This window comes from Kogia breviceps, chromosome 4 (assembly GCF_026419965.1).
Source record: "Kogia breviceps isolate mKogBre1 chromosome 4, mKogBre1 haplotype 1, whole genome shotgun sequence".
Lineage (NCBI taxonomy): Eukaryota > Metazoa > Chordata > Mammalia > Artiodactyla > Physeteridae > Kogia > Kogia breviceps.
The window spans coordinates 170,545,964-170,572,124 of NC_081313.1; the positions used below are offsets into that span (position 1 = coordinate 170,545,964).

The 26,161-nt window shown below is 56.6% G+C and overlaps 1 protein-coding gene across 9 annotated transcripts in view; it reads left to right on the forward strand.

Annotated features, from left to right (window-relative positions):
- The window catches only part of MAST3 (microtubule associated serine/threonine kinase 3), a 38,503-nt gene that overhangs the window by 7,423 nt on the left and 4,919 nt on the right, over window positions 1–26,161 (forward strand). For 2 of the 9 annotated variants that reach the window (XM_067032476.1, XM_067032478.1), the window contains 20 exons: window positions 9,077–9,165; window positions 9,262–9,334; window positions 10,070–10,148; window positions 10,610–10,770; window positions 10,970–11,045; window positions 11,339–11,548; window positions 11,647–11,748; window positions 12,023–12,155; window positions 13,691–13,755; window positions 14,183–14,268; window positions 15,139–15,347; window positions 16,035–16,173; window positions 18,905–19,037; window positions 19,193–19,358; window positions 20,122–20,223; window positions 20,934–21,056; window positions 21,917–22,026; window positions 24,123–24,262; window positions 24,801–25,045; window positions 25,498–25,704. In XM_067032476.1, the coding sequence (XP_066888577.1) occupies window positions 9,077–9,165; window positions 9,262–9,334; window positions 10,070–10,148; window positions 10,610–10,770; window positions 10,970–11,045; window positions 11,339–11,548; window positions 11,647–11,748; window positions 12,023–12,155; window positions 13,691–13,755; window positions 14,183–14,268; window positions 15,139–15,347; window positions 16,035–16,173; window positions 18,905–19,037; window positions 19,193–19,358; window positions 20,122–20,223; window positions 20,934–21,056; window positions 21,917–22,026; window positions 24,123–24,262; window positions 24,801–25,045; window positions 25,498–25,704 (2,648 nt within the window). Of the gene's footprint in view, window positions 1–521; window positions 685–968; window positions 1,059–6,019; window positions 6,343–9,076; window positions 9,166–9,261; window positions 9,335–10,069; window positions 10,149–10,609; window positions 10,771–10,969; window positions 11,046–11,338; window positions 11,549–11,646; window positions 11,749–12,022; window positions 12,156–13,690; window positions 13,756–14,182; window positions 14,269–15,138; window positions 15,348–16,034; window positions 16,174–18,904; window positions 19,038–19,192; window positions 19,359–20,121; window positions 20,224–20,933; window positions 21,057–21,916; window positions 22,027–24,122; window positions 24,263–24,800; window positions 25,046–25,497; window positions 25,705–26,161 lie in introns of those variants that run through there. The other 7 variants (XM_067032474.1, XM_067032475.1, XM_067032472.1 and 4 more) reach the window with 7 other exon arrangements.

Sequence of the window (26,161 nt, forward strand, 5' to 3'; positions counted from 1 at the left end):
AGGGGGATGACTGTCCTGGCAGAGGGAACCCAGGGAAGCAAAGGGCTGGAGGCGTGGTCGGGGCCTCCGGTGTGCGCCGGGATGCTGACACCCGCTGCGGGCGGCCGGGAACGCTTGGGCTGAGCGGCAGCGGGTGCGAGGATTGGGGTGGGGCACACGCACCCCGCGGATTGGTGTCCGAGAGACAACCCCCGGGGGCGGGGCGGGGCTGGGTGAGCGCGGAGGTACGGCCTCGACCGGTAAGGGGCGGGGCCAGTTGACGGAGCAAAAAGTCCGGCGGAGAAGGCAGTGACTGCCCTTCGTTTCCGGCCGTGCAGTTCGGGGGCTCGATACCCGGCACCTTCGGCGTCCCTGCCCGGGAAGGGTGGCACCGCGGCTCCCGCCTCGCACAATCCGACCTTTGCTGCGGGGCTGTGCCTGCGCGTAGGTGCGGGGCTCCGAGCCCCGCCCCGGGACGGAGAGAGTCCGCCCCCATCCACCCGGCGGCCCAGGCCCCACTCCGCGTCTGTCTCGCCTGCCAGGCGTGCTGTCCCGGCGTCCGCGTCTGTCTGTCTGTCCGATCGCGACACAATCAGGGCTTGGCGGCCACGAAGGGGGCGTCGGTACGCGGTCGCGTAGACGCGGCCCCGGCCTCGGCATGAAGTCCCGCAGGGACAAGCTGCACATCCCGGCGCTGACCCTCGAGTGAGTGCTTGGACCTGGAAGGGGAAATTTGGGGGAAGAGGGGCAGGCTGACAACCACCCTTCTTCCGTGTCTCTGTTCAAGTCGCCCCGAGTCGCACCGCCGCCTCCAGGGAGCCCTCCCGGGTCAACGGTCTGGCCCCACCCTCGCGGCCTGCGCGAGCCCTAGTATCCCCAGCCTCAGGCCCCTTCTCCCTAAGGAAACCACAACCCCGGTCTCGTCTCCAGATTCGGCCACACGCAGGGGCCGTTGCCAGGTTCACCGTCCCCGGCCTCTTTCTTTGCAGTCTGTCTCCAAGCAGCCAGAGCCCGTCCTTGCTGAGCCCCAGCAGCCCCTGCAGCCCCTGCAGCCCCTCTCTGGGCCTGCACCCCTGGAGGTAAGTGACAGCGCGCGGGGGCGGGGCTCACACATCGCCCTGGCACCCCAGAGACTTGGAAGCTGCCCAGACCCAGCTCCCCCGCAAGGTACTGTGGGCTGGTGACATGGACTCTCTGGGCCTCAGTTTACCTCTCCATAAAATGGCACTGTGATCCACACTAGGACCACGATGGGAAAATTCCATATTCAGTCATAACCAGCAGGTTTCCCCTTCTGATAGATGGTCAGGGCAAGGCCAGAGCTTGAGCTGTTGCCCAAGGACCTTCCTCAAGACAGGTGCTGGGTTCCCAGCCTGCTCAGAGCCCTGCTGAATTGGCCTGGCCCTCTGTGCTGTGACCCAGCTCAGCTGGCCAGAAAGCTCCTCCCTGTGAATGTACACACACACACACACACACATTCCTAAGGCTGAGAGTCCACCATTAGAGCCCTGTGCACTGAAGTCAACCAGGCCAAGTGGTATAGGGAGAAAAGAACCAGCTTGACTGAGTGCCCCAAGTGCCTTCTGTCCCCTCTGCAACCCTGGGAGAGAAGCACCCTTTGTGATCCCATTGACCAGTGGAGGAAACTGAGGCTCAGAGAGGAGACACCAGTTCTCCTGGTTCAGTATGTCTGGGGGCCAAGTCAGGGCCAGCTTTGCCATCAGAGTCTGTTGAGGGTTTGAGCCACTCTCTGCGACTGCGGGGTCTCAGGGTCTTGCCCCTGTATGGGAGAGAATATCAGGGTTATAGTGGGTGCCTCACACAGCTTGGGCAAAAATTCACGGAGGGGACAGATGTACAGGTCAGTGATGTCTATAATTTGATGGCCCATCAACCATTTACACCTTAGTATGAATGAGCTGCTCAGACTCTTCCCATGGGCCTTTAGTGGGGAGAAGAGAGAACACTTTGGAGCCCACACTGGGAGCTGGGCAACAGGCAGGTACCTTCATTAAGCAGGCATCTACTGTGTGCCAGGTGCTAAGGGCATAGCTGTGAACAAGATGAACATAGTTTCTCCCTCATGAGGCTCTCAGTCAGTTCTCAGGAAGTAGGCAATGAACAAGGGAATGGACAAACAAGACGCATTCAGACGGAGACCTCTTAATGTGGTGTTTGAGCCAAGGCCTGAGCAGAGCTAGGGGAAGGGAAGCACCAAGCAGAGGGAACTGCACATGCAGAGGTCCTGAGGCAGGACCAAGATTTTTAAAGCCCCTGTGGCTACCTTGAGGGAAGAAAGGTTGGCTGGGGACAGGGGACAGGAATGGAGGTGGCAGAGGCAGGGAAGTGGCTAGGGCAACATCTAGGTGGGAGATGGAGGGGCCTGGACCAGTCTGGGGTGTCCAATGGGAGGCAGAGACTGTGTCGCCCCCATTTAGCTGAGTAGAAACTCGGCTTGGGACCTCAGAGTGTGTTGTCCAGAGGCACCCTGAGAGAGAGTGTCAGGCCAGATCTGACTCTGGGTCCTTGGCCTCAACCTCAGGTGAGGACAAGATGAGGGGAGGGACCTGTTGAGAGCAGATAAGCCAGTTTTACCAGGAGGAAATAGAGGCAGAGAGTTTGGGACTCTAGCTGAGTCCACTGGCCCCCTTGCTTGCCACCAGGGGGCAGCAGAGCCCCGTTGACTTGGGCCAGGCAAGGAAATGGGTACCTGCCTCCCTTGCTTCAGGGGGAATAAGCCCACATTTGTCCCCTCAGCCTCCAAGGCACTGTGGGTCCAGCCCCTGTGATGAACCACCCCCCCGCCCCACATCCTCCCATCCGCCTCTCCAGTGCTCACCGTATTCTAGCTGTGTGGCTTCCTGGACTGCCAGAATATAAGCTGGCCAGCCTCAGGGCCTTTGCACTTGTTTTCCCCCCTGCCCAGAGATCTGCTTTCTCTGTTTACTCCTTTATTCATTTGTCAAGTCTCCATCAAGCTCTCAGATAGGAAGCCTTTCCTGACTAAACCTCCCCGCCCCTGCCCCATGCCACCATAAGGGTCCCCAAGCCCCAGTTGCATCCATTATGCACATCCATTTCCCTCATCGTGACCCCATCATGGTTGTGATTTCCATGTTTTCTTGTGTGATTATTGAGTTGTTACTGTCATCCAAAGGTTTGAGAGCCCCTTGAAAGCCTGACCTGCATCTGTCCTTGTCATCCTATAGCCTCAGGCAGGGCCTGCTATACATCAGGTGCTCAATTAATGCTTGTGGAACAGACAAATGGGAAGCAGCTGGGAGGGCTCTACCTGTGGTGTTGGGAGGGAACAGTTTGAAGAGAAGGTCATGAGTTGGGCCCATATGGCCAAGGGGAGAACAAAGAGGTTGTTCCAGGCAGGAACAGCATTGTCAGAGGCGTGTTCCCTCTGGGGCCTTGGACACCAAGGACAGGAAGAATTTGGATTTTCTACTGAGGGCACTGGGAGCCACATAAAGTATGGGTCTTGGAGGGGCGTGGACAGCTCATGGGCAGGTAGGAAGGTCTGGGGTGGCCCTACCAATGTGGGGTCGGATATGGGGGTCTGTATGTCCACCTAGGGCTTTCCTATTTACACAGTTACTGGCACAGGCAGAGAGAGGCCAAGTGTGAGGCACAGAGTTAGGATTCAAGCTCTAGGAAAGGGATTTACCCAGGAGTGTGAATTTGCTGTAAAATGAGGAGCCATGGAGTGTGTGTGAGTAGGGGAAGGGCTTGATCTAGTGGGCAAGGGGCTGGCACCAGAGGTCACTTGATCAGCCAGCCTTTCGTGGGAGATCTTTGTCATGGCCACAGGCCCTCTGGATTGCCAGCTGTAGCCCTGTTCTGCAGAGGAGGAAACTGAGGCCAGATGGGCGTGGGAGAAGCAGCTGCTGGGGATGCCAACACAATGGGCATAGTGGGAGGCATGTAGGCAGCACAGGCTGGGGATGATGAGCAGCTCCTTTACTAACTGTGTGCAGAAGTGTCCCCGGCACACATGGTAGGGGGAGCTTGTGGACACAGCATGTTAGCCTATGGTGCATGAGACCGTGGCTTCATCCCCACTTGGGTCCCCAGACCTATGGGACCTCGAATTCCTCCCATGCAGGAGGCTCTGTTTCCTGTATGTGGCTCAGGCTAAACACCTGAGGATCATGTGTGACCTCTCCTATCCTCATCTACACATATGACCCCACAGCAGAGCCTGTTCTTTAGCCTCAGAGTAAGTCCAGAATCAACCCACTTTACTCCACAGCCCCACCCTGGTCCAGGCCTGTGTCCTCCCCTCCCAGACCCTGTTACAGCCCCTCACTAGCCTCCTGCCGCCTCCACTCCTGCCCCCAGCAGCTCCTGTTCCTCATGGCAGACATGCGGGGGAGGGGTTACAAACATAGTCCAGATCACACCCTCCTGCTGCACACACATCTGCCATGACTTCCTGTTGCCGCTGCAGTAAAACTGCACTCCTCCCTGTAGCCCACAAGGCCTACATGGTGAGTCTTGCTGGCATCTTCCCCTCAGTCCTGCTTCAGGGCCTTTGCATGAGCTGTGCTCCCTGCCTAGGATGCTCTTTCTCCATGGCTGGCTCCTCTTCCTTCTCAGTGTCTCATTGCTGGCTGCAGTGTCACCTCAGAGAGGCCTCCTGGCTAAAGATGTCCTTTGCCAGCCTTACCCCTGTTCTTTTCCTTCCTCAACTTCAGTGTGTGAAATTAACTTGTTCATTTAATTGTTTCCTGTTCACTCTCTGTCTCCCCTACCAGACTGGGGACTCCTGGGGATAGGGATTATTTGTGGCCTGCATCCCCAGGGTTCAGTACAAGGGCAGACACACAGGAGGTGCTCAATGTTTGTTGAGTGAAATGAGTGGCCAGATATGGGTTGTTTGAGCCCCAGTCTGGGGGACGTGGAGAGCAGGCCTGGGGAGACACTCAGCAGATATCTGGGCCACGGCATGTGGGCCACCTGAAGGTGACACTGGGCTTGGAGGGAGCAAGGCAGGGAGTCTGAGAGAGACTTGAGAAGCAAAATGGGTGGCAAGATGGATGGGCAGGGTTAGGGCTACACATCAGGCAGCAGTACCCCCTGTACGCCTCAGTTTTCTCAGATGTGGGGTCTGGGCTCCAGGTCAGTCCTGCCTGGGCCAGTTCCCAAAGTGTTGTGTGGCCTGTGGAGGGTCCACCTTCACGGTGACACTGTCCCTGACTTCCTGGGACTGTCATGAAAGGAGGAAGCATTAATTCACAGTCTACTGTGTGAGACATTCCACAGTGAAGATGAACTGTACCCCCAGCTCTGTACCGGGCACTTTCTGTGCCTCTGATTTTATTCCATTTTCACAAAGGGACATGTGTATATGGGGAACCAGAGGCCTAGAAGTTTGCCTAATGCTAACGTTTATCGAACGTTTACCAGGCACTCTTGGGAGGCACAGTGTAATCTTCATGTCAGTCCCATTTTCCTCCCATCTTACAGTTGAGAATACTGAGGCTTGAGAACTTAAATCAGGCATCTGATCCCTGATAGTAGCCAGGCTGATGGCCTTTCCCATCATACAGACAGGAAGAGCATATCAGATGCCCTGACTCAGTTTGCTAAACACACCCTCCGTGCCAGTCCAGTGCTGGAAGATGCTGGGACCTCAAGGAGCCCAAGCCTGGGGAAGACAAGAGCTGGAGAGACACAAGAGAAGACCTCCTGAAGGAGCGGACGCTGGATTTTGCCAGGCAGGAAAGGCATTCCAAGGAGTAGAGCCAGCGTGGGTGCAGTAGCATGAGCTGGGCCAGGCCGCTGAATGGGTCTTGAGTGCCGCACTCAGAAGGGGTTAGTGCCGAGGTAGGGGAGAAAGGGGCGCGATCGGATTTACATTTTGAGGGAAGGGAGCCAACTTCCAAGGCCCTACATCCAGGTACCGCCAACGCCCCGCCCCCGCCGCCCGCACCCCTGGCAACGTCCCGCCCCTCCGCCCGCGGCCATGGCAACGCCACGCCCACCAACCAGCACGCGGGTTCGCCGGCCTTGCTTCCGCGTCGCTCGCCCCACCCCGCCAGGCCAGGCCCCGCCCCCGCGCTGTCCTGGGCGGGGTTCCAGGCCTCGCTCCCAGGCTCGAGCTTCCTCCTCGCCCCCTACCCCCAGCCCCGCGGCGCGTCCCCCGCCCCTCACCGCGGGGCTCCCGGGGCAGATCCTGCCGTGAAGGTTCGCGTCCCGCCGCCGCTGGTTGCGCCCCCGCGCCTCTCGGGCCTCTGGCGGCGGCGGAGGCACAAAGGGAAGCAGCATGTCCGATCCTAGCTACTGGACGGCGGTGGCGGCGCCCGGCCACCGGAGCCGCCTAGCCAAGGGCGCGCTGCTGCAGCGCTCCAAGAGGTAGGGGCTTCGCGCGGGCAAAGGCACGGCGGCCGACCGAGCAGACACGAGTTGCCAAAAGTGTGTCTCGGCAGCGCGGGGAGGGCCACTGTGTGCGGCGGTAGGGGGAAGTGGGCGGATGCTTTGGGATCCAGGTATCCCCTGGGGTCCCAGGCACCCTCCTTTCACCGCTCCTTACCCAAATTGGGGTGTCTGTCCTCCGGGGTCGCAGCTTAGGTGGTGACAGACGCAGCAGGGATTTGGGACTGAATCAGGATTCGAACCTGTCCTCTGGGCAGACCTGGGGAGGAGCTTCTTGGAAAACTGAGGCTGTTTAGTCCCTGGGGCCCAGTCAGCGGAAATGATGGTTCAGAAGCAAATATTTGCTGCAGGAGGATGGTGTGATTGTCGGTTATGGGGGTGGGGGTGGGAATCACGATGTTCTATCCAGAGCAAAGTGGAGTCTCATTTCTCCTGAAAGGCAGAGAAGCTAAGTGAGCGCTGTGAGCTCTGCTGGACCTGCGTTGAAATTCCAGCTCAACCACTGTCAGGCTGTGTGCCTTCAGGCAGTTCCTTAACCTCTCTGTGCTTGAGTGTCTCACCAGTGCTTGATCGGGGCATTCCCAGAGGGGAGCATAGGCAAAGGCTGGGCGGTGGGACCAGCTGCTGAAGGACCTTGAATGAGTAATCCAGGGTTTAGGCTCTTCTCCCAGAACCTGGGGAGCCACAGAAGGCTCATGGGCACCTCAGGGATCAGGTGCAGGAAACGCCTCAGGCCCCTCTTTTCTGACATAATTCTCACTCTCTGTTGTGCCACAGGGCTGGTTATTGAAAAACTAGGCAGCTTCTCAGGGTCCTGGGCCTTCTCCAGGGAAGGCTGAGCACACAGTTGGTGCTCAGTAGATGCTTGGGAATTGAACAGATGATGCCCAGTTCCCCTCTGAGATCTCAGATTTGGTTGTTTTCAAGAAAGCCCTGCCTGAGAGCAAGAGGGAGGCTCCCAGTGTTTTTCCCAAATGCTGTTGGAAGTGAAAAATGATGCATTGGGGTGCAGTGTGGGGGTGAGGAGCCGGGTGAGGGGCTGGAAGAGGATGTGGGCTGTCGGATGTGTGTGTGTTGGGGGGGTGGTGACAGGAAGTTTTGCAGGAACCTGTGGGTTTCACTTTTGCTTTTGCACCTCAGACTAGAGGGCAATCTCTATGGCTGATGACATTCGTGGCCTCAGTTTTCCAGGCTGGAAAATGGGTGCAGCTGGTCTCTCTCTCCTCCGGGCTTATTGGTATTGGCAGATGTTGGTGATTTAATTCGCTGGAGAGGCATTGCTTGCTCTCTCACCATGCACCAGGCCCTGTGAGTAATGTCAGGAGAAAGATGACAGTATACGTACGTGCCACAATATACCCAGTGCCAGGCCCAAAGCTGAGCACGGTGTATGCACCTTTGCAAAGTATACAGATGGGGAAACAGGCTCAGCGGAGCAGCTGCACATGGAGCCGTGGATAGGCTGAACCCCTCCTCCGTGCATGTCTCGTCTCCTGAGCCGGTTGCCGACCTCACTCTCCTTGGCCTGCACTGTGCCTTCTGCCTGGGACGCCATTCCTGGCCCTGTGAGGCCCCGAGGTGTCATCTCTCCCTCCCTGCGCAGTTCTCCCGCTCTCCCGCCAAGGCTGGGCTGCGTTGGCGCCTCAGGCTGTGTGGGCTGATGCACTTATCGAGAGCAATCGGAGCCGTTGCCGGGCGACTGCCAGAGTGGGTGGGGGGGACCGTGTCGCTCCCAACTTCCCTCTGCCAGGGCGGGGGCTAGGGCCAGAGCACATATGGGAATTACTGGGCAAGGGTCGGGGGGCGCCTGGGCCAGGGGTCTGGCGGCCAGGAGGGAGCTGGGATGAAGGGAGGAAAACATGTGGGCAAAAGTTCGGCAAAACAGGGACTTCCCTGATGGTCCGGTGGGTAAGACTCAGTGCTCCCAGTGCATGGGGGGCCCAGGGTTCGATCCCTGGTCGGGGAGCTAGATCCCGCATGCTGCAACTAAAAGATCCCGTGTGCCGCAACGAAGATCCCACGTGCCGAAGCTAAGACACGGTGTAGCCAAAAATAAAATAAACAAATAAATATTTTTTTTAAAAAAACATTCTTTGAAAAAAAAAAAGTTTGGTAGAACAAGAACAGGACCCAATGTGCAAGATGCTGGCTTTAGGGTTTCCAAGGATCATACTGACGTTTTAGGGGGATCTTGGGGTGGGGGTCTGCTCAGAGAGTGGAGCAGTGGCCCTGGGAAAAGGTGTATAAAATGGAGTGGGCGCCTACCTCAACCCACCTGTGGGTTCCAGGATCCTCTCCAATCTCTGCCTTATTTGCCATTGTTCCTGGCAGTGGCCACGATGTGGGCAAGGCTGTGGGGGTGGGATTGTGGAGCAACCGACCCCCCCCCCCCCCCGCATTGTGCAGCATGCGGAACTTCCCCCACCAGAGATCGAGCCCGTGCCCCCTGCATTGGAAGTGTGGAGTCTTAACCACTGGACCGCCGGGGAAGTCCTGGGCGTGGGATTGTGAACACAGAAGCTGGAGAAGCTGGGCCAGGGCCATGACGTTGGAGCGGGGCGGTCCGCCTGGGGAGCAGAGAGAGAGTGGTCACCCCCAGCTTCCTGTCCTGCCCTGAAGCCATCACCCATGTGCTCCCAGTTGAGCATGTGGTCCTCTGAAGCAGGAGTCCTGGAACTGACCTTGTCCCCCCCCTCCCCCACCCCTGCCACAGCTGCCGCAGCGGGAACCGCAAGAGCCTGGTGGTAGGAACGCCCTCGCCCACCCTTTCCCGGCCCCTGTCGCCACTGTCCATCCCAACAGGTGAGCGCGGGGCGGGGGGGGGGGGGGGCAAGTGGGGCGGGGTGGGAGTATCCTGTCTCCACCCCCACTGATTCAGTTCCCCCACCTCCTCCTCAGCAGGCAGCAGCCCCCTGGATAGTCCTCGGAACTTCTCAGCTGCATCTGCTGTCAACTTCCCTTTTGCCCGGAGGTGAGTGATCTCCAGCTTTGGGGGATGGTGTTGACATGATGGGCGAGGGGATAGGCAGGGGCATGCACGTGGTGGCTGGACCTGCCTCCTCATTAGCCTTTTCCCCACCCCTGGCCTCTGCCCTGCTGTGGTCTCTCCTCTGGCTTCTGCCCCTGGCAAATGCACGCATGCACACACGGTCTCCTGCAGCCACATCCTGAGCACAGACAGGTAATTTCTATGAGCCCTACGGGAGGGGGAGGGGGAGGGGGTGGCATGGCTTGGTCCAGGAATCACTCATTCACTGAAAGTTGTTAATTCACTTAACAAGACCTGATGGAGGACCTGTTACGGGCTAGGCACTTAGATGTCACTTATTCATTCAACAACGTTTATTCAGTGCCTGCTGGATGCCATGCCCTACACTCGGGGCTGAGGAATGGGAGGCTGGACTTTGGCCCTCAGGGAATCCTCAGTCTGGTGGGAGTGGCCAGCGTGTACCCCAGCAGCTACAACTCGGAGCAGCTTTGATGGGGGACGCACTGGCTGCTGGTGTCAGGGAAGACTTCCCGGAGGAGGCAGCTGAAGAATAAGGAGAAAACACACAGTGGACTTGTTCACCCTGTATTCCTGTTCTTGGCCTTTTCAGAAGGTCCTTCCTCCAATGGGGCCAGGAACAGCCAGCCACAGTGCCTGCCCTTGGTCCCCACAAGCTGCAGGGGCCGTGCCTTCCTTCCAACTTCTCATTCTCTCTAGGGCCGACGGCAGAAGATGGTCCCTCGCATCCCTCCCGTCTTCTGGCTATGGAACCAACACGCCCAGCTCCACTGTCTCGGTACCCACAAGTCCTACCTTGGCAGGCAGACAGGGGAGTGCCAGGTTGGGGGTGGGGAAGACACATCTTTGCGGTTTTTTTTAAGGTGTTGGTTAGTTATCCAATCAGCAAACATCCTGGCTGGCCCCTCTGTGCCTCATTTTGGGCAACGTTGGAGCGTCCCTGAAAGGACCCAGCCTCAGCCCCAAGGGGCTCCTGGTCCAGGGTACACAGATATCCTCATCCTTGTGTGGTCAGGGAAGGCCTCATCAGAGGGGGTCTTGGGGCTGCCAAGGGAGCAGGTAGGGAAGGCTTCCTGGAAGAGGGGACATCAAAGCTGGAGTTTTGAGGGATGCACAGGAGCCAGGAAGGAGAGTTACCATCTGATGACCAGCAGACAGCGTGAGCCTTGAGGGGTAATGCTGGGGTCCTGGCTGTGGCACTGACCATGAACCCATGGCCCCGATACCCCCTCCTGCCAGTCGAGCTCATCCTCCAGGGAGCGCCTCCACCAGCTTCCTTTCCAGCCAACACCGGACGAACTATGCTTCCTGTCCAAGCATTTCCGCAGCTCAGAGAGCATGGCTGATGAGGAGGGCGGCCACCACTCACCTCGCCTTCGGCCCCGCTCCCGCAGCCTCAGGTGGGCCTCGACCTCTGACCCCAGCCCCAGCCCCTCCCTGGGCTGGCTTTGGGACCCACATCGTGGCTCCTCCTCTACCTTTGGTCCTGACCGTGCACAAGCCTGGCCTCCGGCCCTTGGCCCTCAGACCTGACTCAGCCGCCCTTCCCTGGGCTGTGTTTTGGGTCCCATGTCATAAGCCAGTTGTCCCCTCCTTCAGCCCTGGACGCACAACAGGGGCCTTCGACAATGAGATCGTCATGATGAATCACGTGTACCGGGAGAGATTTCCCAAGGTGGGCAGCACCTGGCGGCTAGACCAGCCCCAGCTCCCTCCATGTTGCTGTCCCTCCAATGGCACCTGCTGTCTTCCTGGCTGGGTCCCCCCCATCTGTCCATTTCTGTTTTTCCCTATCTCTCTGTCTCAAACTCCCCCCTCCCCCACCCGCACCTATACACGTTGCTTCTTCTCCTCCGACCTTTGGACCCCATCGTCACATCTTCTCTCTCTCCCGCCCCCATCTGCACATGTCGCTCCCCAGCCCCGTCCAATGACCAGGTCACCCCATCTCCTCCGCTCCCCGCCCAGGCCACAGCACAGATGGAGGGCCGTCTGCAGGAGTTTCTGGCCGCCTTCTCACCCGGCGCCCGGCTGGCACTGGCTGACGGCGTCCTGGGTTTCATCCACCACCAAATCATCGAGCTGGCTCGCGACTGCCTGGCCAAGTCTGGAGAGGCTCTTGTCACCTCCCGCTACTTCCTGGAGATGCAGGAGAAGCTGGAGAGGCTGCTGCAGGATGTGCGTGGGGGCAGGGGAGCGCAGGGTTCAGGGGTCCCCAAGGAGGGCAGGGCAGGACCGAGGGCCTGCGGATAACGCTACCACCCATCTGCCCCCAGGCCCATGAGCGCTCAGACAGTGAGGAAGTTGGCTTCATTGTCCAGCTTGTCCGGAAGCTGCTGATCATCATCTCGCGGCCAGCGAGGCTCCTCGAGTGCCTGGTGAGTGTCTTGGCGCGTGGCCAGGTGCCGGGCTGAGTCCAGGCACCCAACAGTCCTGCCGAGATACAAGAGACAGGCTCCATCGTATAGGGCTTTGAGAGGAATGCTGGGGGCTGCCAGGCTGCGGCGGGCTTCCCAGAGGAGGGGCTGGGAGCTAAGATCCTGGGGACGAGTTGGAGCCACTGGTGAGGATGCTTCAGGCAGAGGGAACGGCACGTGCAAAGGTCTGCAGGTGGGACCAGGCCTCGGCTGACCAACCCCTCTGCACCCCCAGGAGTTTGACCCTGAGGAGTTTTACCACCTGCTGGAGGCTGCCGAGGGCCAGGCCCGCGAGGGCCAGGGCATCAAGACGGACCTGCCGCGGTACATCATTGGGCAGCTGGGCCTGGCTAAGGACCCCCTCCAGGGTGAGCTGGGGGTGGGGCAGAAAGAAGAAACTGGGGCGAGATTGCGGTGGAGCCGGGATTCCAACCCATGCCCATCTGACTCCAGAGCCGCCACACTGTCCTTCCTCTCTCTTTGGCCCTGTCCTCAGCCACCTGCAGGGCATATTATGGGGAAAGTGCTCAGGATTCCAGGGTAAGGCGGCCACAGGTTGGAGCCCCTGACCTGTCAAGTCCTCAAATGCTAAGTCAAGTTGGGCCAGGGTGCCAGGGGACCACCTTTAGCAGTGGCATTCACGTTGTCCTGTGAATTCACAAAGCACTTTCCCAGTTTCATCCTACTGTGGCCCAGGAAGTGGGACCCAGGAAGTGGGAGTCAGACGGGGCAGCCCATGGGCACGACCGAGGTGGTCGAGAACCCCCCAGCCAGGACAGGGGAACAACCGAGACATGGTGCTAGGGGAGCATTCAACTTGAACCTGGCCTGGTCCAGGGGTGGTTGGGGGAGCTCTGGGAAGAGAGGATATTCAGGCTGGGGCCTGGAGGATGGAAAGGTGTGCAGATTTAGGGGAGAGAGAAAATGAACCGGGCAGGGGGAATGGTGAAGGCAAAGGTCCTGAGGTAGGTCTGTGTTTGGCGTGTTGGATGAGCAGCGAGGAAAGGGGTGTGGCTGAGGAAGGAGGGGAGCTGGGGGGAGGCGACGGGGTCAGCAGGGACCAGCTGCAGTGGCCAGCGTCCACTGGGATTGGGCTGCCATTGTCCCCATTTAAAGCTGGAGAGACTGAGGCTCCAGGCAGATGAGATTGAGCTGGGGTTCAGGCCCAGGTGTGCCCGAGGCCAGATCTCCTGTGGACTAGCCGTGTGGCCGTAGCCAACCTCTTTTCTGTCTCATGAAGATGACGCAGGTGGCACTGTGGGTGGGCCCGGGTGTCAGAGGAAACACGAAGTGGCCAGGCAGGCAGGTGGCAGCTGAGACTGCGGGGGCAGATCATCTACCCAGCACCGCGCAGCGGGCCCACTGACAGTGGGACGGGTGGGCTGCATTTGAACCCGGGCCTCCCTCACCCTGAGGCTCCACTGCCCCATCTTAGCCTTGCTCTGTGACCGCAAGACACTGTCTTCTGCTGATGTTCACCAACTGCACACTCCTACCCGGGGCCGCCCCTCTGCTTAGCCCCAGGGCTGGAAACTAAGGGGGCTCCCCTGGGCCATGCCCTGAGCTGAGGAGGATGTTAGGAGCCATCACCCAGAGGAGCAGCATCACAGCCAGTGTTCACAGGCCCAAGACTTGGGGCCAGGGTTCAAGGTAGGCTGAGCATTCGGAGCCTGGGCTTCCCACTGGCCCTTCTGGAAGGTTCCTTAGTCGTTGTTCAGTCCAGCCTCCTGGGTTTGACTGACACCTGGACACAGTAGGGGCTGAATGACAGTATCGTGGGAGCTGGCCAGGGGAGACACCATTTCCCCAGCCCAGGATGAGCCCTGGACGCCTCTGGAAGTCTCTGGGTGGTGGAGGGGCAGGGCTCAGAAACCCCATTTGAGGCTCCTCCCTCATTTTACAGAGATGGTGCCTCTGAGTCACCTTGATGACAGTGGAGGACAGCCCCCAGCACCGGAGTCCCCAGAAGTAAGATGCAGAACTTTGGCAGCCCCACCTGTCTTGTTCTTTTGACGGTAGACCAGGTGGCCATGAGAAGGGCTGGGTTTGCTGTTTGCTGAGGTTTTGCATATAGCAGGTGCTTAATGAATGTCTGAGACTTTGTGGGGGGGGGATGGTGGGGGCAGGTGAGACTGCCCTGCCATGGAGGTTGGGCAGGGCAGAGTTGGAGGGGGCACTGGAAAGGGGAGCTTTGCAGAATGTGTAGGAGTTTTCTGAAAGGAGGGCATGCATGGCTTAAGCAAAAGCTCAAAGTCGGAAGCTGAGTTTGAGAAGTTTGTATAGGAGAAGAAGTAGCGTCAGGTGCCAGGACCAGCAGTTGGGACTTGGGGGCAGGAAGAACGCAGCCTGCTCTGCGGTGGGGCAGGACCCTGACCCCTCTTGCCACCGCCCCCAGAGTCGTGCCCTGGTCGGCCCTTCACGGAGGAAGCCCTGTGAGAGCGACTTCGAGACTATCAAACTCATTAGCAATGGGGCCTACGGGTGAGTCCTTGGGTACCCCGTAGAACCATTTCTCAGATGCCCATGGGTATGGCTGAAGCCCACACAGCCCCTGAGTGTGCAGACAGGGAAACTGAGGTCTGAAGAGAGAAGTGGAGGCACAAAACAGCAGGGGCATGGCCTTGGAAGGGCTTGTCCGTGATCTAGGTCCTTACTTGCCCCAGGTGTTTGGGGTTCTAGGAATTTGGGGACTGAGCAAGGAAAAAGATGGCCACACGATGGCAGTAGCGTGCGCCAAGCATTCTTTAAGTGCCGCTTTGACGGATTTGCTTTGGGGGAGGTGGGGTTGGGAGCGGGGAGGAGTCCCTCACAGCATAAGACCCTTGTGGGGTCTGGGACAGAGGGGGGCTTGCAGAGGAGGCTTCTGTGTCCAGGCTTATGTGTCCGCAGCACAGTGGGGAGTCTCTGGTCAGAGAGCTCCACAGGGCAGGAGCAGCTTGGGGTCTTTAATAGCCCCGGGATTTATCTTATCTACATGGTATGCAAAACCAGCAGGCTCTAAATGGCTAAAAATCTGCTTATTTGACTTGTAGTTAAAGCGATTTGAGTGTGTGCCAGCAGGGCTTTTGAGCTAACGGGTCTCAGTCAGCTGTGAAGAAATAAATAACCTAGGGGGTCATCTTTGGCTCTTTATATGACACCAGGGAGAGTGGCTTAAACCCACGGGATGGCTGCTTTGGGAGAAGGGAGGGCCGGGTAAAGGGAACAGGTGTCCTGGGTGGAGGGCACAACACAGGCAAAAGCACAGCGGGTTGGGTTCTGGGCCCAAGTCGGGTCCCAGTGCTTGCCGGGACCTGGATCTCGGGCCTCAGCGAGCCCGGCTCCCCCCGACCCCGCCCCGCCCCGCCCCAGGGCCGTCTACCTGGTGCGGCACCGGGAAACGAGGCAGCGCTTTGCCATCAAGAAGATCAACAAGCAGAACCTGATCCTTCGCAACCAGATCCAGCAGGTCTTCGTGGAGCGCGACATCCTCACCTTCGCTGAGAACCCCTTCGTGGTCAGCATGTTCTGCTCGTTCGAGACCCGGCGCCACCTCTGCATGGTCATGGAGTATGTGGAAGGTGCGGTCGCTGGGGCTTGCATGCCTCCGGAGCAATGGAGAGCTTACTCCTTATCCAGAAGAAATACCTTATCCCTCCTTTGATCAAGCCCACAGTCTGCTCTGTCCTCCATGGGGTCCCAGCCTGCCTTGGGGGACCCTCAGTCTGTGGTGGGGGACCCAGCCTCAGGGAGTTGGAACTGGGGGATCCCAAAGAGAAGTGTGAGGGCAGGACCCTAGGGTATAGGGGTAGGATGGACAGCCTAGGCAGGAGGGACTGGCGGGCAGAGGCCTAGAGGCTAGGGCAAGAGCAGCGAAGGGAGGGAGGCGTGCGTCAGAAGGACTAGGAGGGTTGGGGACCAGGGTGAGGAGTTGTGGAATCAGGTTTGCAGCTCAGGAAAGAGCAGGGCCTTCAGGTAAGTGCAGGATGTGCATCTACCAAGGTGCTGCCAGGTGAGGAGAGGAAGCATGCACTTAGGAGACACCAGCTTGTGTACAGGGGAAGGGACTGTGCACTTCACAGAGCTGCTGCTCTGCCAGGGGAAAATCAGAAGGCAGGGTCTGCCTATCCTCCCGCCCCTCCCAGTTCCCCACCCCAATTCAGGACAGATCGGAGACACTTTGCAGAAGGTGGGGAGGGCACATAGGCACAAGTCTGGGCACGGCTGTAGAGCCGAGGGCCTCTGTGAGCACGTCCACCCCTCTGCAGGCGGCGACTGTGCCACGCTCCTAAAGAACATGGGCCCGCTGCCCGTGGATATGGCCCGCATGTACTTCGCCGAGACGGTGCTCGCGCTGGAGTACCTGCACAACTATGGCATCGTGCACAGGGACCTCAAGCCAGACAAGTGAGTGGCCTGGGCTCTCAGTGGGCGGGGCTCAGAGTAGCCTGGGGGCGGGGCCTCTGAGTGGGTCTGGGGCTGCTCAGAAGCCCCACCATCTAGATTCTGCTGGCATCATGGGCCCCCTGCTGGTAGAAAGCAGGGATCTTGGCAATGTTGAGCACCTGGTGTGTACTGAGGTGCTGGCCAGGCAAAGTGAGGGGGTGCAGACTGGACAGGGGAAGGGACCATGCACTCACAGAGCTGCTGCCACACAAGGGAAGTGAGCATGCACTTATGAGGCACCAGCTATATACAAAGAGCAGGGACATGCACTTTGCAAGACCTTATGTGTAGAGAAAGGGACTGCCTGTCTTGAGCTCCTGCTGTGTATTAGCGCAAGGAAGAAAGAGAGTCCTAGGGTGTTTATTTTATCCTAGCTTCTAGTAAGCACCTACTGAGTGCCCTGTGCTCTCTGGGTGACTGAAAAACACAAGTGTGAGTGTGAATAATCCCTCATGCTTTGTAAACCTTTCATAATTTTCAAAGCACTCTTCCCTACATTAGTTGAGCACCTCCTGTGTACAGAGGAAAGGGCTGCTCTTTCATCAAGTGCCCTTTGGATACCAGGCAAGAAGTTGAGTTTCTCAGGTACTTGCCATGTGGAGGTGTGGACATAAGCGTTAAGAGTCTTCATGTTTTCAGGGCATCTTGTAGTTTGCAAGTGGCTTAGAAAACAAAGCACCTGTATTTGGCACCTGCTGTATACCTGGGCCTGTGCTCACTGTTTTAAGGAACCCAGACAGAGGTATAACTAACTTCTCACACACTGATGACCCTTTTGAGTTTATAAAGCACATTTTTTAGCTGGTGTGTATTTATTGGGCACCAGCTGTATAAAGGTGATCAAAACAACAGTTATTAGGCAATGACTGTGGGTCAGTCCCCGAACACTGCAGCTGTCTATTTATAAAGTTTTTATGTTGAGGTCAGCATGCATCGAGCACCTACTGTGTGCCAGGGACATGGGTCCCTTTCTCCAATGGAGGTACTTGCTATGTGGAGGCATGAACATAAGCCTTAAGAGCCCTGCATGTTTTCAGGGCATCTTGCTGTTTGCGAGTGGCTTAGAAAACAAAGCAAATGTGTGTTGGCATCTGCTGTGCACCTGGGCCTCTGTGCTCGACGCTCTAAGGCTGCTTGCTTTGTGCCCATCAGGCCTCCGTGGGATCATCCTGGAGTGGGATCTTTCAAGTGTCCCCAAGGCAGGACCTGCCCCTCCCAAGCTCAGGACCCTCATCTGAAAAGCGGTGTGGGAAGGTGCAGCCCTGGAGGGTTCAGGGAGGGATAGGCCCACACAGTAGGTGTTCCAGAAAAATATTTTTTCCTCTTTGCTTTGGAAAATTGCAAATACACCCCAAGTCAGGAGAAGGTACGTTTGTTTGCTAGGGCTGCCCTAACAAAGTACCACAGACTCGGGGGCCTAAACAACAGAAATTTATTCTCACAGTTCTGGAGGCCAGAAGTCCAAGATCAAGGTGTCAGCAGGGCCGCCACTCCCTCTGAAGGTGATGGGGAGGGATGTGTTCCAGGCCTTTCTCTTGGCTTCTGGTAGTCCCTAGGCTGTGGTACTTCTCCTGTGTGCGTGTCTGTGTCCAAATTCCTTTTTATTTTATTCATTTATTTTTTACTTTTAAAATATTTATTTATTTGGTCGCACTGGATCTTACTTGCGGCAGGTGGGCTCCTTAGTTTCGGCTCGCCAGCTCCTTAGTTGCAGCATGCATGTGGGATCTAGTTCCCTGACCAGGGATCGAACCTGGGCCACCTGCATTGGGAGCTCTGAGTCTTAACCACTAGACCACCACAGAAGTCCCCAGAAACTTACTATTAAACGGGCAGATGTCCCCAGGAGGTGCGTGAAAATGTGACTTTGTAAAATAAAGCTGGCGCATATCATTTTATCACTTAAAATATTTATGTACTTGAGCTTGCAGGAGGACATGAACAGCAGCATACATGGTAGGTGTGTAAGTTTTAAAAAACTGGTGCGCTTGGGCTTCCCTGGTGGCGCAGTGGTTGAGAGTCCACCTGCTGATGCAGGGGACACGGGTTCGCGCCCCGGTCCGGGAGGATCCCACATGCCGCGGAGCGGCTGGGCCCGTGAGCCATGGCCACTGAGCCTGCGCGTCTGGAGCCTGTGCTCTGCAACGGGAGAGGCCACAACGGTCAGAGGCCCGTGTACCACAAAAAAAAAAAAAAAAGAAAAGAAAAGAAAAGAAAAAAAACCAAAAAACTGGTGCGCTCATGAGAGGCACAAATATTTCTGTACACAGCAGGTGCTAAAGCCATGTTTACTTAACAATAGGTGCTTACAAAAGTGTTCAGTTTGTTAAAATCATGGATGCATGTACAAGAATATGCTGTAGATCCCCCCCCAGGAGGTGTTCACGAAACGTTTTAATGCCCAGTGGGGACATGCTGTGATTCTCAGGAACTTAATTTTTGCGGAGCGGTGTATACAGTAGGTGCTCAAGAGCAACACCCAGTTGGTGCACAGAGATGTTTGCCAAATTTGTAATATTGCCTAAGACCTGTTGGTTCTTTCAATAACGTGATCATGCTCAGGCAGTGCTTTCTGATCCATGGAGGGGTTGGGCTGCCTCCTGTAGGACCAAGTTCTGGGTGGGCGAGGGGGCGGGAGCAGCCAAGCACCTCGGGCCCCCCAGCCCTGAGCGCACCACCCGCCTGCCCACAGCCTGCTCATCACCTCGCTCGGCCACATCAAGCTAACTGACTTCGGCCTGTCTAAGATCGGGCTCATGAGTATGGCCACCAACCTCTACGAGGGCCACATCGAGAAGGACACTCGGGAGTTCGTGGACAAGCAGGTGGGCGGGGCTGCCTCCTTCTGCCTGAAGCCTGAGCCCAGGACATGGGGAGACTTTGCAGCAAAAAGGAGAAAATAAACTAGCCCTGTAATTCTACCCACACTTCCTTCCCTGGCTGGGGGCGGTCTTTCATTTCCCTGTCCCACCTGGCCCAGGTATGCGGGACGCCTGAGTACATCGCCCCCGAGGTGATCTTCCGCCAGGGCTACGGGAAGCCAGTGGACTGGTGGGCCATGGGCGTCGTCCTCTACGAATTCCTGGTGGGCTGTGTGCCATTCTTCGGAGACACCCCTGAGGAACTCTTTGGCCAGGTGGTCAGTGGTGCGTTCCCCCTGCCCTGTCGCCCCAGGTTTAAGTCTCAGCCCCACTTTGGCTCTGGTTGGTGGTTCCCCTGCCTTTGCCGGAGAGGGGAGCAGACCCACTTGTGGATTGGGCACCTATGGTGTGCCGGGCCCCAGCTGAGCCCTGGGGACACAACCAAGGGCGAGACGGACAGGAAGGGAGATAAATAAGCAAATTATGGAGCAATCAGGGCTTCCCCGGTGGTGCAGTGGTTGAGAGTCCGCCTGCCAATGCAGGGGACACAGGTTCATGCCCCGGTCCGGGAAGAACTCACATGCCTTGGAGTGGCTAGGCCCGTGAGCCATGGCCGCTGAGCCTGCGCATCCGGAGCCTGTGCTCCACAACGGGAGAGGCCACAACAGTGGGAGGCCCGAATACCGCAAAAAAAAAAAAAAAAATTATGGAGCAATCAGAGGCAAAAAATGCCGAGGAGGGAAGGAAGCAGGAAGAAGGGAGGGGGCGGGGGGGCAGGTGCAGGGGTGCTGTATTAAATAGAGAGTCACGCAGGGCCACACTGGGTGACGTGTGGGCAAAGACTTAAAGGAGCGAGAGGGAGTCACAGAGATGGATGAAGGGAAGGTGCTCAGAGCAGAGGGCACAGCCAGAACAAAGGCTGTATGAGACCAAGCCTGGTATGCTGAAGGAGCAGAGGAGGCTAATGGCTTGGAGCATAGAAAGGGGAGGTGGTAGGAGGCGCTAGGAAGCGCTGTCCCCAGTCCCTCATTCCCTCCTCTCATTTTAGATGAGATCATGTGGCCAGAGGGGGACGAAGCCCTTCCAGCTGACGCCCAGGACCTCATCACCAGGTTGCTCCGACAGAGCCCCCTAGACCGTCTGGGCACTGGTACGTAGGTGTGGGTGAGGCCCAGGTGGGTGGGATGGGGGCTGGGGTAAACAAGAGCTCTATTTGAGAGGCTGCATAGAGGAGGGGCACCTGAAACTGGGGTTCTGAAGGATGCATAGGAGCTCACCAAGAACTAGCATAAGATTTTGAAGAGTAGCAGGTAGCTGGGTCTGGTTCAGACAAGGGGCACTGAGGCTGTGTATATGAGCCTGCCAGGTCACCATGGACTGTGTCCTACAGTCCCCAAGGCCCAGCCCAGTGGATCCCACTGTCCCAAGTTTCCCCAGCCACCAAAATAGTGATTAAGGGACTATTTAATATTTATGCAGCCACCCATTATGTGGCCACTACAGATCATATTCAGGATGAAGCTTGGCCACTGGAGAGGACTATGGGGGCTGAGGTTGGGGAACAGGATACAGTCAGCTCTGCTTCATGCAGTCAGCTCTGCTCCATGGAGTAGAAACGTGTGGAAAAAGCCCCCTCCTAAGGTTCTGGGGTTTCTCCAGGTGACGGGATCTCAGAATCCAGCAGAGGGAAGAGAAGGGCCTGGGTTCTAGCCCTAGCTTTGTTCCCCTATGGGCTCTTAAAGGATGGCTCGTTTCCCCTCCCATCTTTCTGGTTCTGTGTTGGCCAAGTTTGGGTTCATAATTGCCCCAGGGGGTCATGGGGGGTGGGAACCAGCAGGGCTCAGACAGGCATGTCTGCAGGAGGCACCCACGAAGTAAAGCAGCACCCCTTCTTCTGGACACTGGACTGGGCGGGGCTTCTGCGACACAAGGCCGAGTTCGTGCCGCAGCTTGAAGCTGAGGATGACACCAGCTACTTCGACAGTAAGCAGGGGTCCAGGAGGCGGGCTTTGCTGTCCCACAATCTCCTGGGGTGGTGAGGGGTGTCTAACAGGGTCTCCACCCCAGCTTGGTGCCTTGCCCCGGGCCTGGAGCTTCCAACTTCCTGAGCTTTCCAAGAAGCTGGGGCATGTCTGCTGGCTGCCCCCCTGCCTGGATTTCCTATGCATCTGAGCTCAGGAGGCTGTCGCACCACCTCGGGTTGCGGGAGGGGAAACCAAGGCACTGAGTGTGGCAGCCCTTGCCTGGGGGTCCCCCAGCAGGTACAGCCTCCTGAGTGGCAGCCCTGACCAGGCATGGAGCCCTGCCTGTCATACAGGAGGGTGGGGTGCCTCGCTCAGCTTTGGTGGAGGGGGTCCCCTCGAGCACTTCAGGTGAGCTCAGACAAATCTCCTTCTCCCCACTCGGGGCTCTGGCCAAACACAGAATAAATGCCCTCGGCTTCCAGTGCCTCCTCCAGAACTTGATGTGTGATCTTGGGCATGTCAGAGGTCCTCTCTGAGCATCTGTTTCCTTTTCTGTAAGATGAGGACATCCTTTATGTTTGAGATGCACCATTTTACCTAACTCTGGGTAACCCGTCTTAAGGGTGAGGAAACTGAGACACAAGAATTCCCATCGAGAGTCCCACAGCTTTTAGAAACACAACTGGGATTTATCCCCAGATACTAAATCTGCCACCCAAGCCTCCTCTGGTCCTTAAACATACCAAGCCTGGTCCCACCACAAAGCCTTTGCCCTGACAGTGTCTCCCCACCTGGGAGGCCCTCCCCACATCACCCCACAGCCCCTGTATCCACCTCCCCCAGCATCATGTGGGCTGCACGTGCCTTTCCCTCCCACAGCGCGCTCAGAGCGTTACCGTCACCTGGGCTCTGAAGATGACGAGACGAATGATGAGGAGTCATCCACGGAGATCCCCCAGTTCTCATCCTGTTCCCACCGGTTCAGCAAGGTGAGCCTGGGCCCTGGATGTAGCTAGTGCTCAGGAAACAGGGCAAGATGTTTGGGGGGTTTTTTTCTTTTTTTTTTTATTGTAGTGAAATACACGGAACACAAAATAGACTATTTTAGCTATTTTAAACTGTACATACAATTCAGTGACATTTAGTACATTCACAATATTGTGCAACCATCACCTGTATCTAGTTCCAGAACATTTCTATCACCCCCAAAGGGCAACCTTGTACCCGGCTGTAGTCACTCCTCATCTCCCCCTCCCCCACTCCCCGGCAACCACTAATCTGCTTTCTGTCTCTATGCATTTACCTGTTCTGGACATTTCACATACGTAGGATCATACGCTATGTGGGACCACTGGGGACTTCCCTGTGTCTGGCTTCTTAAGGTGGATCCACATGGTAGCATGTGTCAGTGCTTCATTCCTTGTTATGGATGAATAATATTCCCTTGTATGGTTGGACCATATTTTGTTTTATCCACTCATCAGTTGATGGACATTTGGGTTGTTTCCACTTTGGGGCAATTGTGAACAGACCTGCTATGCTGGGTGTTACATTATAGCCTCATCAGCTTAACGTGAGTTCCTTCCTTTGTTTATAATTTGATTTAAAAACCTGCACTGCTTATGGGTCTGGGCCCCAGGCAGGAAACCCCAGCTGTGGCTCCTTGGTAGCCAGGCCGCTCTGAGCCTCAGATTCTCCACCTGTACAGTGAGCTAAAGACTCTATGTCTTTAGAGATGTGGTAAGTAAGCATCTGAGGAAGTGACTCAGGGAAGTGTCAGGCATGTAGCAAACACTCAACTAAGCCGTCCCACACGAGTGCGGTTGTTGTTACTGTTTTTTGTTTCTGTTTTTTTTTTATGATGTGCACCTTTTTTTTTTTTCAGGTACTATCAGAATTTATTGAAGGGCTTCTTAATCTAGGGTTTGTGAACTTGCATGGGAATAAATTACATCTTTCTTTTCACTAATCTCTAACTGAAATTTGTCATGTTTTCCAATTGTAATATAAGCAACAAATCACAGTAATATTAGCATGACCTTGACTTTGTCACCAGTACAGATCATGGATTTTTCTCGTCATACTGGAGTCATTGTAAAATATCTTTCAAGTTCAAAACTACTTCAAGGGGCTTCCCTGGTGGCGCAGTGGTTGAGAATCCGCCTGCCGATGCAGGGGACGCGGGTTCGTGCCCCGGTCTGGGAAGATCCCACATGCCGCGGAGCGGCTGGGCCCGTGAGCCATGGCCGCCGAGCCTGCGCGTCCGGAGCCTGTGCTCCGCAACGGGAGAGGCCACAACAGTGAGAGGCCCGTGTACCAAAACAAACAAACAAAAAAAAAACTACTTCAAAATTATGGTACTTATAAGACCTGCTAGATCTTGTTATTTAATGCATTACTGAAGAGGCACGTATAGTACCATATTGCTGGTTTAAAAAATATTCTAATATTATTTTAATATAATCAGCCTCGCTTGCAACCTGACCTATTTCATTTGATGAATTTAAAAATACTACTCTGGGGCTTTCCTGGTGGCGCAGTGGTTGAGAGTCCAACTGCCGATGCAGGGGACACGGGTTCGTGCCCCGGTCCGGGAAGATCCCACATGCCGCGGAGCAGCTGGGCCCGTGAGCCATGGCCGCTGAGCCTGCGCTTCCGGAGCCTGTGCTCTGCAATGGGAGAGGCCACAGCAGCGAGAGGCCCACGTACCGAAAAAATAAATAAATAAATAAATAAAAAATAAAAATACTACTCTGAGAAGAGGTCTGTAGGTGTCACCAGTTTGCCAAAGGGGCTCATGTACAGAAATCCATGCTTGTCATGACGGTAGCAGCTCCTCAGAAGCCTCAGGGGCCAGAGCTCTGCCCAGAACTCCCCTTCGGATGTGGACCATTTTTTAAAGTCTTTATTGAATTTGTTTCAATATTGCTTTTGTTTTATGTTTTGGTTTTTTGGCTGCGAGGTATGTGGGATCTCAGCTCCCTGACCAGGGATTGAACCCACACCCCCCCGCATTGGAAGGTGAAGTCTTAACCACTGAACTGCCAGGGAAGTCCCGTTACTGTTATTTTTAATTGCTTCCCAGGTCTACAGCAGCTCTGAGTTCCTGGCCGCCCAGCCCACCCCAACCTTTGCTGAACGGAGCTTCAGTGAGGACCGGGAAGAAGGGTGGGAGCGCAGCAGTGAGGGGGACTATGGGCGCCGGCTGAGCACCACCGAGGTCCGGTAGGTGGGCTGGGGAGTATAAGCAAATCCAGCTTCCAAACCTGCTGGGAGGTGGAGCCACAAAGTCTTAACATTGGAAAGAGCTTCCCAGTGGCCCAGTAGAAAAGGGTAAAACATATTGGCCAGCCTGTCAGTCCCCTGCCAACCTGGCCCCTATCATCACTCCCTTTGGCTTTGCATTCCTAACCACACTAAACCTAAAGCAGCCATGTACCGTCACACTGCTAGGCTTTTGCTTGTGCTGTTTCCTCTGCCCCGAATACCCTTTGCTCATGAAGTCCCTTTCATCTTTCAATGTCCAAACTCACAGAAATAATCAATGTTTGCTAGAGGATGGGCGTTGGAAGCTGGGTTTTAAAAATTGAATAGGAGTTCTCTGGGCAGTCACAGAGGACAGAGCAGGCAGAGGGAACTCACCTTATATTTACAAATTATCTCTGACTCTAGGCTGAGAGTTAATGTATGGTCACTAGGGGAGACTGGGTGTCCTGGGGTGAGGGCACCTGGCAGGTGTGACTCAGGCTCTTCCCTGCTACAGGCTGAGGTCCTGCACATCCTCCGGTTCCTCCTGCCACTTATCCTTTTCCCAGCCTGAGCGGGGCCCTAGCCCATCTTTCCTGAACACCATCAGCCTGGACACGATGCCCAAATTTGCCTTCTCATCAGAGGATGAGGGAGTCGGCCCAGCTCCTGTGGGCCCCAAGAGGCCCGTCTTCATTCTAGGGGAGCCTGACCCACCCCCAGCAGCCACCCCAGTGATGCCCAAGCCCTCAAGCCTTTCTGGTAGGTGGAGTCCAGGGTTGGAGGGATGGTGTCATGGAGAGTTTCCCACAGGAGGGACTATTTGAGATGGGTTTTGAAAGATGAGTAGGAGTTCTCTAGACAACATTCACTTGTGTAACAAAGGCCTCAGTCTGAGGGTGATACCCCCCAGCTTCATTGGATTAGGACGGGAGAAAGGAATTGAACTGGGGAGCTCCAAGAGTGGGAGTTAGGAATCTGACTGGGGTGAGGGGAAGGCTTCTTGAAGTAGGGGACTTGAAGAGTGGAGCTTCCCAGGGAGAGCAGTGAAAGAAAGGTGTGCAGGAAGAGGGAACGCCTGAACAAAGGCCAGGAGGCTGGACTGTGTACACACCGACCAGGGAGGAAGGGGCTTTGCCTTCTGAGGGCAGAGGGGCCAAGTGGTGAGTTGGGGGAGGGGCAGACTGACCCCCCGACCCTGCTGATCCCCGTAGCTGACACAGCTGCCCTCAGCCACGCGCGCCTACGAAGCAACAGCACCGGTGCACGACACTCCACGCCGAGGGCCCTGGATGCCAGCCGGGGCCGCCGCCTTGGGGGCCCGAGAGACCCAGCCCCTGAGAAATCCAGGACCTCCCCCAGCGGGGGTCGCGTGCCCAAGTCAGCCTCAGTGTCTGCCCTGTCACTCATCATCACGTCAGGTGACGCCCACGGCCCGGCCTCATCTTTGCTTATCTGTCCATGTCCATTTTAACCACGGAGCGGGGGCTGCTTTGGCCAGCGGGAGCTGGAGGGGGTCCCTCCAGGTGATGTGTCCCTGAGCACAAAGGTCCCAGGGCTTCTCTTCGGGGCTGAGCCCAAGAGACGGGAAGCAGCTGGCATTCCTGGCAGCGGGCACTACATGTGCAAAGGCCTGGAGGGGAAGGGGGAGGGTGTTTGGGGCATTGGAGTGGCAGCAAAGCAGCCAGAGTGATCAGTGTGGGGACTTCCCTGGCGGTCCAGCGGTTTAGACTCTGAGCTTCCACTGCAGGGGGGGCACAGTTTTGATCCCTGGACCGGGAACTAAGATCTCACATGCTGCGCCGTGCGGACTGATCGGTGTGGAGGGAGGGGAAGGTGCCTTGTGAGGGGACCTACAAGGGAGTGACCCCCCTCCCT